Genomic DNA, 15,295 nt, shown 5'->3' with positions numbered 1-15,295 from the left:
TATTTTTTTAACTGCATTGTTGGGAAGGGCTCATAAACAAGCATTTCAAGGTTAAGTCTACACCGATTGCATGTGACAAATAAAAATGTATTTGATTTACTTGGAGGAATTGCCCTGGAGGAATATGGTACATTGGACTAATAGCCCTTTCTTCTTCTTTTCACCAAAGTAGGACATGTCAGCAATTGAAAATACTACATACTGTTTTTTCCTCTCTGTCTTCTGTTTGCCAACATGACCAGCGATGAGAGATGCATGTCCCCTGTAGGTAAGGCTGTCAAATCCTCTCCTTATGCATGTGGTGCCTGGACATAATCTTTTGTCTGTGGTTTGTTTGTGTGTGTGGTTTGTTTTGTGTGTGTGTGTGTGTGTGTGTGTGTGTGTGTGTGTGCTTGAACAGCTTATTGAGCAGAGCATACAACAAGTGATTGGCACACAAGGCCAGGGGCCCGTATAGATTAGGAATTGCTATTCACACATGGTATAAAGATGTGGATGTGTTTAACTACTCTTGTAAGGGAACAGAAGTACCCACAAGAATAGTAAACAAACAAAAATGTTACCAACTGGGGTCCTGACAAATTCTATTTCTAGGGGGTTTAGGGTTAAGGTTAGAATTAGTGTTAGAATTACGTTAAGGGTTAGGGTTAGGAGCTAGGGTTAGTTTTAGGTTTAGGAGCTAGGGTTAGGTTTAGGGTTAAGGTTAGGTTTTTGGGTTAATGTTAGGGTAAGAGTACGGGTTAGGGAGAATAGGATTTTTAATGGGACTGAATTGTGTGTGTGTGTGTGTGTGAGAGAGAGAGAGAGAGAGAGAGAGAGAGAGAGAGAGAGAGAGCCCTTCACCACCAGCAGGTGCCATCATTGTCAAGCTATTAGCAGGTTTTGCATAAAAAGTGGGGTTCTAGGCTGTACTGGAATTTTCTAGAAAAGTAATTCATGCATTACCCACCAGTTACAAATAATAATGTGAAACTTTATATTGAATGTCACTGACTTGATTTAACAGAGAATGGAGGATAATTGAATAAGGTAGCAAATGTGCAGGCATCTTCATATGAATAACTCACAGTTATAAATTCAGCATAAGGGTATTTTGCAATAAATAGAAAATAAAATACATCTCAATCAAATAAATCTCAATCTATCACTTCAAAAACAACCTGTGTCAAGGAGTAGGAGTCTTTGAAACATCAACCCCGCCCACTACTGATGATAGCCAGGTCATGCGGTTTTGTGTTTCTGTTTAGGCCTCGGTTTGACACTGACAGCGCTCGTATTGGACCACACCAGTCACCACTCCTACTAGCCAAAGTGAATGCGACGAGATAATGTTGAGCCACTGACTGTAAGCGGCCGGTGACTTGTGCGTACTGGAAGTGGACTTGGGGGAAGCTGATACCGTATTCGGTTTCCCCCGGTTCGAGGAAATGGAGATTACGGCGGAGGCTGAAGCCGAGGAACGCAGGTGAGGGACTAGGTGGGGTATCGGCTAACCAAGCTAGCTGTTGTTTGCTAGCTAACTAGCTAGCTTAGCCGGCTAGCTCGTTGGGTAACTAACTAGCTACATTACGGTTGTTCACGAATGAAAACAAGTCTGAAATTGGCCAATGAACTTCAAATGTTGTCCTCAGTTACATGCCATATATAATACTGTCCATAACAATATGTATTTGCTAACTAGTAATGTGAACTAGGTAGCTAACGTTAACTAGTGTGTTGACTAAATTAGCTAACGTTCGCTAGCTAACTTGAGTTAGCATTATTAGCTAGATGTCGCTAAACTAACTTAACTTTATATGTAGTTATCTTGCAAACTGGAAGAAAGTGCAAATTCTCCATTACAGGTGCTGTACAAGAGGGGTATTTATCGAATTCACCGGGAGTGAGCCAGGTGCCCCGCTCTGTCCGGCGTGAAATTGGCTCAAAACAAAAGTGGTGTAATTAAACAATTATGCTAATCAGTAGGATTCTGCGTTTTCCCATACAAAAGCGATTTCTTTTGATAAAAAAAACTCTCCTTCCCATTGAGAACTAGTTTGAAAATGCAAACATTTATAGAATCTCTAGTGTGTTTCTGGAGGATGCACTATGCTGTCTTGTTGACAACATGACCGAGAGGTGCAGATTACTGTTTGATATAAGGAGGGCACTCCTCTCCAGTTTAGGCCTGATGATGTGACGGGCCATAGCACGGTGTACCCCGGGCCATATTAATCTAACCCCCTCAGTGTTACAGTACTGTAGGTGTGTCAACATGACCTGGATGATGGGCACTTTGGGGTGGACCCACCGGTTTCAATCAATGAGAGAATATTTCAAATAGATACATTGGCGATGTACACATTGTTGGATTACTTCATAGAGTAAAAATTGATTAATTTTAATAACGGAGCATCTTCTAAATTCAAACGTACCACCTGCAACTGGACACAGACATTTTAGAAGAAGATTGGCCGAATCAAGAACTAATATATTATGGGCAAGTTTAAGGTTGGTAGAACAGGATCTCAATCTGTGCTACACCAAACAGTACCTAACCTGTAACTCTCATTAATGCATACCAAAAAACATTGGATAAATCACATTATCTGGTATAACAATCTGTGGCTAAATCACATTATCTGGTATAACAATCTGTGGCTAGGATCACTCTATAATCACTGACAGACTCCTTCAGTAGTCATGAAACAGTGGCACACACTTCAGTAGGTTCATCCATAACCCCTTCTCCTCCAACTCTGTTACATGAATGAGCCCTGGATATTTTAAGCCTAATTTCTGTCATACTTTGCTGCAAATGAGTAATGTGAAGTTTTTAATGAGATACTTTTTACTAGAAAACCAGATCTTCCAAAAATCTCCCTTCTGGTATTGTTCTTCATTGTTCCTCATTACTCAAGACTATCCTCCCAAGTGTGTGTGGGAGAGTGTCAGTTTTTGTGTCAGCAGTGAGTTCCAGCTAGCTGCTGACTTAAGGAAAAATGAGTAAGTCCTGGGTATGAGCTTGCGCTTTGCCTGTTGGTCAAAGGGATTTTGTGCTCAGCCTGTTTTTTTGTGTTTTTTTTTCCCCCCTCAACATCAAGTAGGCTACTTTAAGGCATAGATTCACTTTTGATTTTGCTGCTCTCTCAATGCAAGCGGAAAGTGAAACACACTTCTATTCACTCACCCAGAACAACAATATGTTAACTCTTTGTACTCAATACTGTTGTTTTAAGGAGTTTTCCATTAACCTATGTCCATTGGAGGTTGTAGCCCACATCACCTTTGCCTAGGCTATATAGGCTAGGCCTAGTGTCTTACCTACAGTGCATTCGGGAAGTATTCAGACCCCTTGACTTATTACATTTTATTTTCGTTACAGCCTATTTCTAAAATGTATTACATTGATGAACAAAAACAATCTACACACTATACCCCATAATGACAAAGCAAAAGCAGGTTTTCCTGAAATAAGTATTCAGACCCTTTACTCAGTACTTTGTTGAAGCACCTTTGACAGCGATTACAGCCTCGAGTCTTCTTGGGTATGACGCTACAAGCTTGGCACACCTGTATTTGGGGAGTTTCTCCCATTCTCTGCAGATCCTCTCAAGCTCTGTCAGGTTGGATGGGGAGCATCACTGCACAGCTATTTTCAGGTCTCTCCAGAGATGTTCGATCGGGCTCTGGCTGGGCCACTCGCGGCCATTCCGAGACACCCCTGCGTTCTCCTGTTGGAAGGTGAACTTTCGCCTCGATCTGAGGTCCTGAGCAGGTTATCATCAAGGAACGCTGTACTTTTCTCCGTTCATCTTTGCCTCGATCATAACTAGTTTCCCAGTCCCTGCCACAGGAAAACATCCCCACAGCATGATGCTGCCACCACCGTGCTTCACTGTAGGGATGGTGCCAGGTTTCCTCCAGATGTGACGCTTGGCATTCAGGCCAAAGAGTTAAATCTTGGTTTCATTAGGTCAGAGAATCTTGTTTCTCATGGTGTGAGACTCTTTAGGTGCCTTTTGGCAAACTCCAAGTGGCCTGTCATGTGCCTTTTACTGAGGAGTGGCTTCGGTCTGGCCACTCTACCACAAAGGCCTGATTGGTGGAGTGCTGCAGAGATGGGAGAACCTTCCAGAAGGACAACCATCTCCACAGAGGAACTACAGAGCTCTGTCAGTGACCATCAGGTTTTTAGTCACCTCTCTGACCAAGACCCTTCTACCCCGATTGCTCAGTTTGGCTGGGCGGCCAGCTCTAGGAAGAGTCTTGGTGGTTCCAAACTTCTTCCATTTAAGAATGATTGAGGCCACTGTGTTCTTGGGGACCTTCAATTCTTCAGAAATATTTTGGTACCCTTCCCCCGATCTGTGCCTGGACACAATCGTGTCTCAGAGCTCTACGGACAATTCCTTCGACCTCATGGCTTGGTTTTTGCTCTGACATGCACTATCGACTGTGGGACCTTATATAGACAGGTGTGTCCCTTTCCAAATCACGTCCAATCAATTGAATTTACCACAGGTGGACTCCAATCAAGTTGTAGAAACATCTCAAGGAGGATCAATGGAAACAGGATGCACCTGAGCTCAGTTCCTAGTCTCATAGCGAAGGGTCTGAATACTTATCTAAATAAGGTATTTATGTTTTGTTGTTTTTAATAAATGTGTTAACATTTCTAAAAACCTGTTTTCTTTGTCATTATGGGATATTGTGTGTAGATTTCTGAAAATATATTTAATCCATTTTGGGATAAGGCTGTATGTCTATGGTCTCAGTATATGTCTATGGTCTCAGTATATGTCTATGGTCTCAGTATATGTCTATGGTCTCAGTATATGTCTATGGTCTCAGTATATGTCTATGGTCTCAGTATATGTCTATGGTCTCAGTATACTTTAGGATACTTAGCCTATATCTACTTAGCCTAGTACAGTGCATTTCATTGGGCGCTGTATATGCAGTGCACAGCCAGTAGTTTTTAGTCACAATGGTTCATTCGGGGTCATTGCACAGTAGTTTGTTTGTTTGTTTGTTATGGCAGATTCTTACTGTGTGATTTCTTCTCAGTCAGTCAATGTTGGTTTTACTTTTTCTGCTCAGCTGTCTACTCTAGAATGTTTGGGTGAGGCTCAAGTTCAGTCAAGCCTATACCACTCTCTTCCTCCGTTCTCTTCCTCACCTCCTCCCTCTTTCCAGGAGGGAACACTGGAAGCTGCTCTCCAGTCTGAAGACCACGGTGGAGGGCCTGGTGTCCACCAACAACCCTAATGTGTGGTCTCGCTATGGGGGTCTGCAGCGGCTGCACAAGGACATGAACCACATCCTCAGCCATGGCCTCAAGCATGAGCAGGTTAGGCCTCATGAACAACTACTCCTTTACTTACTCTTAAAACCTCTTACATCTAGACCTTCCGCTAGCGGAACACCTACTCCAATATCCAATGATAGGCGTGGCGCGAATTACAAATTCCTCAAAAATCCCAAAACTTCAATTTTTCAAACATATGACTATTTTACACCATTTTAAAGACAAGACTCTCCTTTATCTAACCACACTGTCCGATTTCAAAAAGGCTTTACAGCGAAAGCAAAACATTAGATTATGTCAGCAGAGTACCCAGCCAGAAATAATCAGACACCCATTTTTCAAGCTAGCATATAATGTCACAAAAAACAAAACCACAGCTAAATGCAGCACTAACCTTTGATGATCTTCATCAGATGACACGCCTAGGACATTATGTTATACAATACATGCATGTTTTGTTCAATCAAGTTCATATTTATATCAAAAACCAGCTTTTTACATTAGCATGTGACGTTCAGAACTAGCATTCCCACCGAACACTTCCGGTGAATTTACTAAATTACTCACGATAAACGTTCACAAAATACATAACAATTATTTTAAGAATTATAGATACAGAACTCCTTTATGCAATCGAGGTGTGATTTTAAAATAGCTTTTCGGTGAAAGCACATTTTGCAATATTCTGAGTAGATAGCTCGCCATCACAGGCTAGCTATTTTGACACCCACCAAGTTTGGTACTCACCAAACTCAGATTTACTATAAGAAAAATTGGATTACCTTTGCTGTTCTTCGTCAGAATGTACTCCCGGGACTTCTACTTCAATAACAAATGTTGGTTTGGTTCCAAATAATCCATACTTATATCCAAATAGCGGCGTTTTGTTCGTGCGTTCAAGACACTATCCGAAGGGTGACGAAGGGTTACGCGCCCGACGCGTTTCGTGACAAAAAAATTCGAAATATTCCATTACCGTACTTCGAAGCATGTCAACCGCTGTTTAAAATCAATTTTTATGCAATTTTTCTCGTAAAAAAGCGATATTCCGACCGGGAGTCGTTGTTTTCGTTCAAAGACGAAAGAATAAAAACATGGTGTCCCCTCGTGCATGCGCCTCCAGTCTCTGTTCTCTGATCGACCACTATCCAAATGCGCTACTGTTTTTCAGCCAGGGCCTGCAAAGACATCATTCAGCGTTTTGCTGCCTTCTGAGAGCCTATGGGAGCCGTAGGAAGTGTCACGTTACGGCAGAGATCCTCAGTTTTCAATAAAGAGAGTATAGAAAGCCAAGAAATGGTCAGAGGGCACTTCCTGTAAGGAATCTTCTCAGGTTTTGGCCTGCCAAATGAGTTCTGTTATACTCACAGACACCATTCACAGTTTTAGAAACTTTGGAGTGTTTTCTATCCAAAGCTAATAATTATATGCATATTCTAGTTTCTGGGCAGGAGTAATAATCAGATAAAATCGGGTACGTTTTTTTATCCGGCCGTGAAAATACTGCCCCCTATCCATAACAGGTTAACTCTTTTACACTATCATTTGTACTTTTGAAAAAGGTAATAATAAGACCTTATTATTTGGCTGTTTTTCAGCCTCTTTATTTAAATGCACTTATATTATTGTCCTGGGTAAGAGCCTCTGCTAAGTGGGTGTTCAGCGTTTGTTCCCTGCATTTTCTTTGAGGCAGGGTGCAAAAGAGCTGCTGAGAATTAACATTTCATAATTCTACTGCTTTTTCTCTGAATCTGTTTTCTGATGTTCTGTTTTTATCCTGTCCTGGTAACCCAAATGTATGATGGATAGGGAAGAACTGGTGGAAACGTGGTCATAACAGCACATTGTGGCCTTTCATCGGCCATAAGTAGGACAATGCCATTGTACTGTAGTTAATGCCGGTTTTGTGTTGCAGGTGTACTACAAGCAGAAAGACTACTGGCCCTTTGTGTGTTGTGTCCGCTACATCAGCCCTCACCTGGCCTCACATGTAGAACAGGTATTGTACTCTAGCAATCTCTTTACAGTGATTAATCATCCCATGTATATGCTGGTGGAGCTAGTACAGTTTGTTGTGACCACAGACATTGTTGCATCCCAAATGGCACCCTATTCCCTACATAGTGGACTACTTTTGACCAGAACCTAGTGCTGAGCAATTAGTGCTTTTTAAAGTCGGTTTGTCTCGGTTATTAAAAAATAATTGTGGGTATCGTATTCGCAAAAAAATGTAAACATCAAATGCATTATAAAATAATGACAAATTCTTTTGGAGCTTTTTCATGGAAATCCCAAAGCCCAAAATAGTGAACATTCAATTGCTGAAACATTGAAAATATCCTATTCTCTCCATCAGGTCCACATTGGCTAGACCTCATTAGGAAATTACTATGAAATAAAATATTTACATAGTTTTTATTTCATTACTTTATTATTTTTAATTCCTTGAAGGTGCACTATGCTGAAATTGCTCTGCCATTTCCTGGTTGCTAAAATTCTAATAGTTCCCCTAATTTCTTTGTGACAAAATAGCAAGTATAGAGAATCATTGAAATATGTTTTCCATAACCAAAGATATTGTATTTTCAGCTGTTTGAAGCTGGTGTACAAAACCGAAAGTAAAAGGCACATAGTAGCTGCCTAAGTATTCTGCAGAGCTGTCATACGAAATCATTTGACTAGTTCTTCAAAGTACATAAGGCATACTTTCAAGACTGCTTATTACCAACTACAACTATCAATCAGAGCTACCTCATGAACTGTCTCTATCCCTCATCTTTGTGTTTACATTCCTCTCTCATGCGGTCTGTGTCGAGCCGGGAAGAACAGGCGCAATGAATTATGGTCATTGTAGTTGATTACCACATTTCTTTGCTGAACTAGGGGGAATATTTGCCTAATGAAAACTACAACTCCCTTCAGCCCAGCATCCCACAAAGAAAGTTCTTGATTTAATTTCTCTCTTTAATTTCTTTCTAGAGAAACAGCGCATTGAGCTCACAAAAAAATGAACTAATGGAATTAAAGCAATTGAACTGATGTTTTTTATATTTTATAAAGCCCCTTTTACGTCTACAGTTATCACAAAGTGCTTATACAGAAACCCATCCTAAAACCCCAAACAGCAAGCAATGCAAATGTAGAAGCACGGTGGCTAGGAAAAACTCCCTAGAAAGGCAGGAAACTAGGAAGAAACCTAAAGAGGAACCAGGCTCTGAGGGGTGGCCAGTCCTCTTCTGGCTGTGCTGGGTAGAGATTTTAAGAGTACATGGCTAGATTGTTCTTCAAGATGTTCAAAAATTCATAGATGACCAGCAGGGTCAAATAATAATCAGGTCAGCACCTCAGGAGTACATTTTAGTTGGCTTTTCATAGCCAAGCATTCAGAGGTCGAGACAGCAGGTGCGGAGCAGCAGCACGACCAGGTGGACTGGGAACAGCCAGGAGTCATCATGCCAGGTAGTCCTGAGGCATGGTCCTAGGGCTCCGGTCCTCCGGATGGGTGCATACTTACATTTACACAGGACACCAGAAAAGACAGGAGAATTACACCAGCTATAACAAATCTAGCCCCCCGGCACATAGACTATTGCTCTCTGAGCTCTAGTCAAAAGTAGGACACTGAGGGGTTGCGTTAATGCAGAATTCTGCATTTTTTCACACAGATTTCTTTTAAATAAATGCATTAAAAATATCTTGCTGCGTTTTGTAAATGCAGATCTAAAATGTTATTGTAATTTCTGCTTTTCATCAGTCAAATTTTTGTGCTTCAGTTGCCCTTCTCCACTCAGATGAGAGAAACAGCATTCTATCAGCAAACAGCACTCGGACTGATGTGTAGCTATTTTTCTCCGGTACTTTTCTCAGTGTAGCCAGCTAGCTTTTCTCTGGTATAATGCAAGATTAACTTGAAGCAAAACATTAGGAAATGTAGCTGGCTACATTCTTTCTATGATAAACATTAGAAAATATGATGGCCATGCATCATTTAGTAAAAAATACCTCGTCTTTTCATTGTAAGCTCATTTGGCTGCTAGCCAAATAGTGTTGAAAATGAAGCTATTTTCTGCCCAATGTGTATTTGTGCCTAATGTATTTTCTGTGAAAGAAAACGATAGTTGTACACCCCTGATCACTATTGAGAAGAAAAAAAAAAAAAAAAAAGATTGACTTTCAGTATAAAACGTAGGTGAGGTCTGTGTTATGAAAATGCAGATTTATGAACACTAACGCGACCCCTTACTATATAGGGAATAGGGTGCCATTTGGGACACAGACATTGTTGTATCTATGTAGTTGTGACAACAATACAGTGATTAGCCATTGTGTAACCTAATGAGTGGTTCAAAGTTGATGCGAAACCTGATCTTAATGCTAGGCTGGCCCACAGTTGACAATGAGTTGAAAAGAGGCAAGGATAAGCTTTAGTGAATGAATAAATACAACTTTTGCACTCTTACCAGGGTAATGCTTCAACACCCTTCTCACATGCCTCTGTTGTGAAACCCAAATGCCCTTTAAACTTTTAGCCCCTGACCTCTTTCCCGTCTTGTTGATGTGCTAATGTTTTTTGTGCAATCTGCTGTATCTTCAGAAAACTCTTGATGATCTCAGCTACCCCCTGTTACATTATCACAGAAGGTACAAACAGATCTGGGTGGGTCCAGCCAGCCAGCCAGCTAGTCAGCCACAGGTTCACCAGTTATATAGTAGTCATCTCTCTCACCATCTCTTTTCTCTTTCTGTATTTTTCCTCACCCTTGCCCTCTCCCCCTCACTCTCTCACCCATACACTCCTATTTCAATCTCCCCCCCCCCCCCCCCCCCCTCCACTCTCTCTTTCTCTCCTTCTACCCTCACTTCTCTCCCTCCCCTTTCTGGGCCCTGTAGTTCAGTACGCTGGAGCCCGTGCTAAACAGGGGTATACAGAGTGTTGGGGAAGCCTACAAGGCCGAGCGCTGGTTATTGCACAGCCTTCAGGTCCACCTGCTCTCCGCCCAGCTCAGACCCCTGCTCAAACACCAGGGACACACCCGCAAGTACTACAATGGTAAGGCTGCGTGTGAGTGTGTGCCCCGGCCAAACCAAGACAACTGTAGTTAAGTTTGTGGACTTGATGAAGGAATTAGGGCTGGCACGGTAATTGTAGGATCATGTAACCGTCAATTCTGGATGACAATTGGACTGTGTCTGTGGTATTGACTTGTCCTATTGACCTTATCTTGACTTTCTCCCTTTCTCAATCAGTTGCTCTCTCTGTCTCACGCCTCTCCCCCTTCCCTTCTCTCTCTCCCTCTCTCTTTCTCTGTCTTTCAGAGGAGGCCTTTCTCCTTAAAGAGCCCCATGTGACGGCCATGTTTCAGTATCTGGAGGCCGTGGAGCAGAACAACCCCCGTTTGCTGGCACTTGTTGACACTGTCAAGGTGGGCACCTCTCACACGCAAGCGCACACACCAATCATAATCTCTCTCTGTCTGTACATCTTGGTGTCTTAAGTTCCTGTCCCTGATATCCACTTAAGCATTAGTGGAGGATATCTCTCCCTCCATCTCTCTATTTGTCTTCTCTTTTCTGATACAGCTCAACCATGCCTTACACATAAATTGTCTTTTGCCATGTTCCCCCCCCCCCCCCCCCCTCTTGTTTTTACTATACCTAATTGTCTGTGCCTGTATTGATCTATTACCATCTATCTTACTGTACCTCTCTTTCACACTTTAATTTGTCTCTAATCCTCCCCCTCTGTTTTTCTCCTTCTTTCTCAGCTGTCCACTCTGAAGGGCCCTCTGTGTGTGGGGGGCCTGTTGAAGAGCCAGAGTCTGTGTGAGCTGCCTGGGGCCGGAGGAGGCTGGAGGGACGGGCTGGGCAAGGGCCAGGGGCCCCCCAGGGAAGAGCTCAACCGCAGGCTCACCACCTCCCAGTGCTCCCTCCCCCACCGAGACAGAGGACACACACTGAACAGCATAAACACAGGGGTCATCTCAGAGAGGAACTCAGGTGAGGAGCGAGGGGTGGAAGGAGGATAGGAGAGAGAGAGACAGGCTCCCACTGAGACAAAGGACACACAGCCAGCAATAACACAGGGGCCATCTCAGAGGGTAACTCTGCTCAGGTGAGGAAATGGGGAGCTGAGGGAGGTTAGCGAATGGAGGAATGTAAGGTGAGGGATGGGAATGAGGTTGTGAGAGTGGGAAAGAGGGAAAGAGAAAGTGGTACCTGACACCACTACGGTCTGCCACATTAGAGAGCAACACAGGTGAGGATTGAGGGATAGGAGGGAGAGATGGAGGGGTAGGGAGTGAGAACATGGGAGGAAGAGCAACACCAACACAGATCAGGAGATATGGAGGAAAGCAGAGGGATTGAGTGTAAGGAAGGTAGACGGGAAAGAAAGGGGAGGAGTAATAAATTAAACACAGATTAAAGCAGGGAATGATGTAGAGGATGGATGAACTGTACAGTAGGGTAGAATTTCAGAGGGAGGATAGAGGGATGGAGCGGTAGATTCTGAGAAGGAGAGGAACAGCATTGTGAATGGAGGTTAGGCAGGACATGTGCCTCCTGTTATCGCATTATCATTTCAGAAGGTCAAGGTCCACAATAAGTCACACTAGCTGAATTCACTACAGTGCTTGTGATCGCCGTGAGCCCACACAGACCTGATTTGTAAATGGAGATATGGTTTATTGGCGATTGTAAGGAGAGGGATTCACTAAAACTCCTATCTGCCTCATCTCTCATTTGGTGTGTCTGATAGATATGGGAAGTATAGAAGTGACACTAAGAATTATGTCTGCTCTGTTATTTTACAGTTCTAGCTGAAAGTCTCAGAAAATGTCAACCACCTTATATAAGCTGCTTCCCTTGATGCCTAAATTCCCTAGTATCTTCTTTTGAGGTCACTGAGTCTACACCGACCTGATTGTGTAAGGAGATGCGATTTGAATAAAGCATTGATGAACTTTCTTCAAAACAGTAGTCTGACTGAAACTCTCTTCTTGTTCCCCCTCTACAGACTCTATTCCATCAGCCAGCACCCCGGGAGCCCCTTGGGGGTGCGTGTCAGGGTCCGGGGGGGAGGGCGAGAGGGGTGTGACTCCTCCTCCCCGCCCCTCGGCAGCTGTCCCCCACATCGCCCTGACCGAGCCCGCCCCCCCAGGCCCTGCCCACTCAGACACCCTAGACTCTGGCGAGGGCGACGACGGCCCAGAATACCTGGCCATTGGTAACCTGGTGCAACGCTGCAATCGCCGTGACTCCCAGAGCTCCACCCCCAGCAGCGAGCCCAGCAGCAAGCCCGGCGGGGGTGGCGAATCAGGTGGCGAGATTCCGGTCCAGCCGCCTAGGCGGAGCTCCCTGACTGTGGTCCCGCCTCCCGCTCCGCGAAGGTCATCCTTCTCGGAGGGACAGAGGGGGCAGGGTCGCGGGGGCAGCAGGGGGCACGTCCGCTCGATGTCTGACATGGGGATCAACCACAAACATAGACATGGTGAGTGTGTGTTTGTTTGCGTGTGTGTAGCAGGTGAGAGGGTAGGGTATGTTTGCTGAGCGTGAGTGCAAACCAATACGTGTATGCTTCTTTGTGAATTTTTATTTCAAGTAAGTAATTGAAGGTTAATGGCTGCAAGACTAGTGTTTGTATAAGAGTGTGTGTATGCAGCAGGTTAGCGCCTGGGTGAGAGAGTGTGTGGGGTGTGTAGGTGCAGTGCTATGCGGTGTGGACCACTTCCTGCACATTTGTCTTTCTCGGTTGCCATTTGCCACAGTGCTTTTTCCTTTTCCTCTGTTTTCTCACTGCTAACCTCCTCTCTCTGTCTCTGTCTGCGTGAAGGAGGGGGCCACAGGAAAATCACCATTATAATAGAGGACCCTGTAGCAGGTTGGCAGTGCAGTTCTTCTGTGCTCCGTCTCTTCCTCTCTCATTCCCCTTTCCCTGCATGATAATTCCCTACTTCCCCCTTCTCTTATCTCTGGCCTTGCTTTTGGTTCCTCATTTGTGCTGTTCTGTTTTTGGTGGTTGTTTTGGTTGATTTTTAGGTCGAACCAAGGTCACTCAAGACCCTAGGTCTTTGATTAATGTTTGGCTGGTTTTAGGTGAAACCAAAATCAAGACCGTAGGCCAAAACAGCTTGCCATGTTCATTCATTGTGTTGGATAAGGTTTGAATACACGCTACTTTCATTACATTGTGACGTTTTAATGTTTTTATTTTTTTTTGTCTTTCATTGATTTTTACTATTCATTTTTTTTTTTTCGAATGTTACCTTTTTTTATCAGTTTTCTTTTCTAAGGTCAGTATTACTTAAGTTTATTAGTTGCTTATGTGGTCAGAATCACTGTCGGCATCATAAGCGTATCGTCACAGTATTCACCTTGGATTTGCAGTGGAAAGGAGACCGTTTAGTACTTCATATCTGATCTCATTTTATAATTTTTTTACCCTGATGTCATTTACTTAGCTGATAACAAAACATTGATGTGTTCATTGATACATTTACTTTCGATACATCCTTTGTGGGTGTCTGACTGAGCATATCTCAAAATGGGTATTATAGTTGACATTTCAAACTACTACGACACTGTTCAGTTAAGTTTTTTTTCTGCTTTCGCACAAATGTTGAATACAGAAAACATTTGGGAACCACGCTAGTTGGCCCTTGATGATATGACACTGATCTTCCTTCATTTTTGTGGTCAATCTAACATCAGCTGTGTGTTCTGTTTGTCAGAATCGTTGGTTGGAGTGGACTGCTGTGTCAAGGCCTACAGCCCCTTCTCCCCTGTCATCAGTGATGCCAGCACACCCAGCTCCCTCTATATGGAGTCAAGTGAGTACACTGGTTCAAACATGACTACCTAGCTGGCAAAATAAATGTAATTGTCAATGTCCATCACCTTACCTGAGGTATTGAAAATGTGTGGGTGTGTGTCTCTGCATGTGTGTATTGTCTCTCTGCAGATGGCTCCCAGTACAGCAGTGTTCCAGACGGCATGTTCCGGAAGCCGTCAGAGGGCCAGAGCCTCATCAGCTACCTATCGGAGCAGGACTTCGGCAGCTGTGCTGACCTGGAGAAGGTGAGTCTGGGGAGGGTTCATAATCCCACATCATCTGAGCTTTGAGTGATTTAGAATCGGAACGTCTAAACGTTCCAATTTTCCCGAAGTCTGCACCCTTTGCACTTTTCCCCACACATTTTAAAGCATTGTATTTGTGTACCATCATTTCTTACCCCAGAACTTGCCTTTTAAAGGAAATGTATGAGTGCACACTAAGGACAGAAAGGTAGAGAATAAGGAGAGTTATGACCTGATTGGTATCATTTAGGAGACCCTTACACTCACCTCTCTGTGTTAAATCAATCATAACTTCATTTTGAACGTGTTACAGCAAGGCCTCACTCTCCCCCCCCCCCCCGCCCATCTGCGTGTCTCATTCCAGGAGAATGCCCACTTCAGCATCTCTGAGTCTCTGATTGCCGCCATCGAGCTGATGAAGTGCAACCTGCGGCGGCGGCGGGAGGAGGAGGAGGATGGCGACGACAGCGACTCGGAGATCCAGCAGTTAAAACAGAAGATCCGCCTGCGCAGGCTGCAGATCCGACGCACCTGCCTGCCGCCCCCACAGCACTGTAAGAGCTTACGCATGGCTGGACATACACATGCACGGATGCATGCACACACAAACACACAACAACTCCCAACTTGGTCCCCATGTCGTAATTTTGCTGCTATTGATTGTCATCCTGTCTCCCTTCCTCCAGTGTTCCACTCCACAGACAGCGGAGGCTCCTGCAGGAGCTCCCAGGATTCCTTTCACATGTCCGACTCGGGCTCTGCCGAGGAGGTGGAGGAGTGTGAGCTGAGAGGTAGAGAGAGGGAACGAGGGAACGTTAGGAAGGATTGTGGACTTGGATGGAAGGGCTTTATATTATATACACATCATGCAAGCTTTGTGTGCCATAAGTTCACAACCTCATTGTCATGTCCCACATATCATTCATCCAC

The 15,295-nt window shown here is 43.9% G+C and overlaps 1 protein-coding gene across 1 annotated transcript; it reads left to right on the top strand.

The window, feature by feature from the left end:
- Window positions 1-1,260: 1,260 nt before the first annotated feature.
- On the top strand, window positions 1,261-9,433 carry k0226 (K0226 protein). The gene is given in 4 exon segments (NM_001141377.1): window positions 1,261-1,465; window positions 5,179-5,332; window positions 7,206-7,381; window positions 8,794-9,433. Coding segments are annotated over 4 exon segments (426 nt in total). The 5' UTR covers window positions 1,261-1,427; the 3' UTR covers window positions 8,852-9,433.
- The last annotated feature ends 5,862 nt before the right edge of the window (window positions 9,434-15,295 follow it).

This window comes from Salmo salar, chromosome 10 (genome assembly GCF_965601325.2).
Source record: "Salmo salar chromosome 10, fSalSal1, whole genome shotgun sequence".
In the NCBI taxonomy this organism is placed as follows: domain Eukaryota; kingdom Metazoa; phylum Chordata; class Actinopteri; order Salmoniformes; family Salmonidae; genus Salmo; species Salmo salar.
Note: the sequence above shows the minus strand (reverse complement) of the source record. Positions and strands in the feature narration are given on the sequence as shown.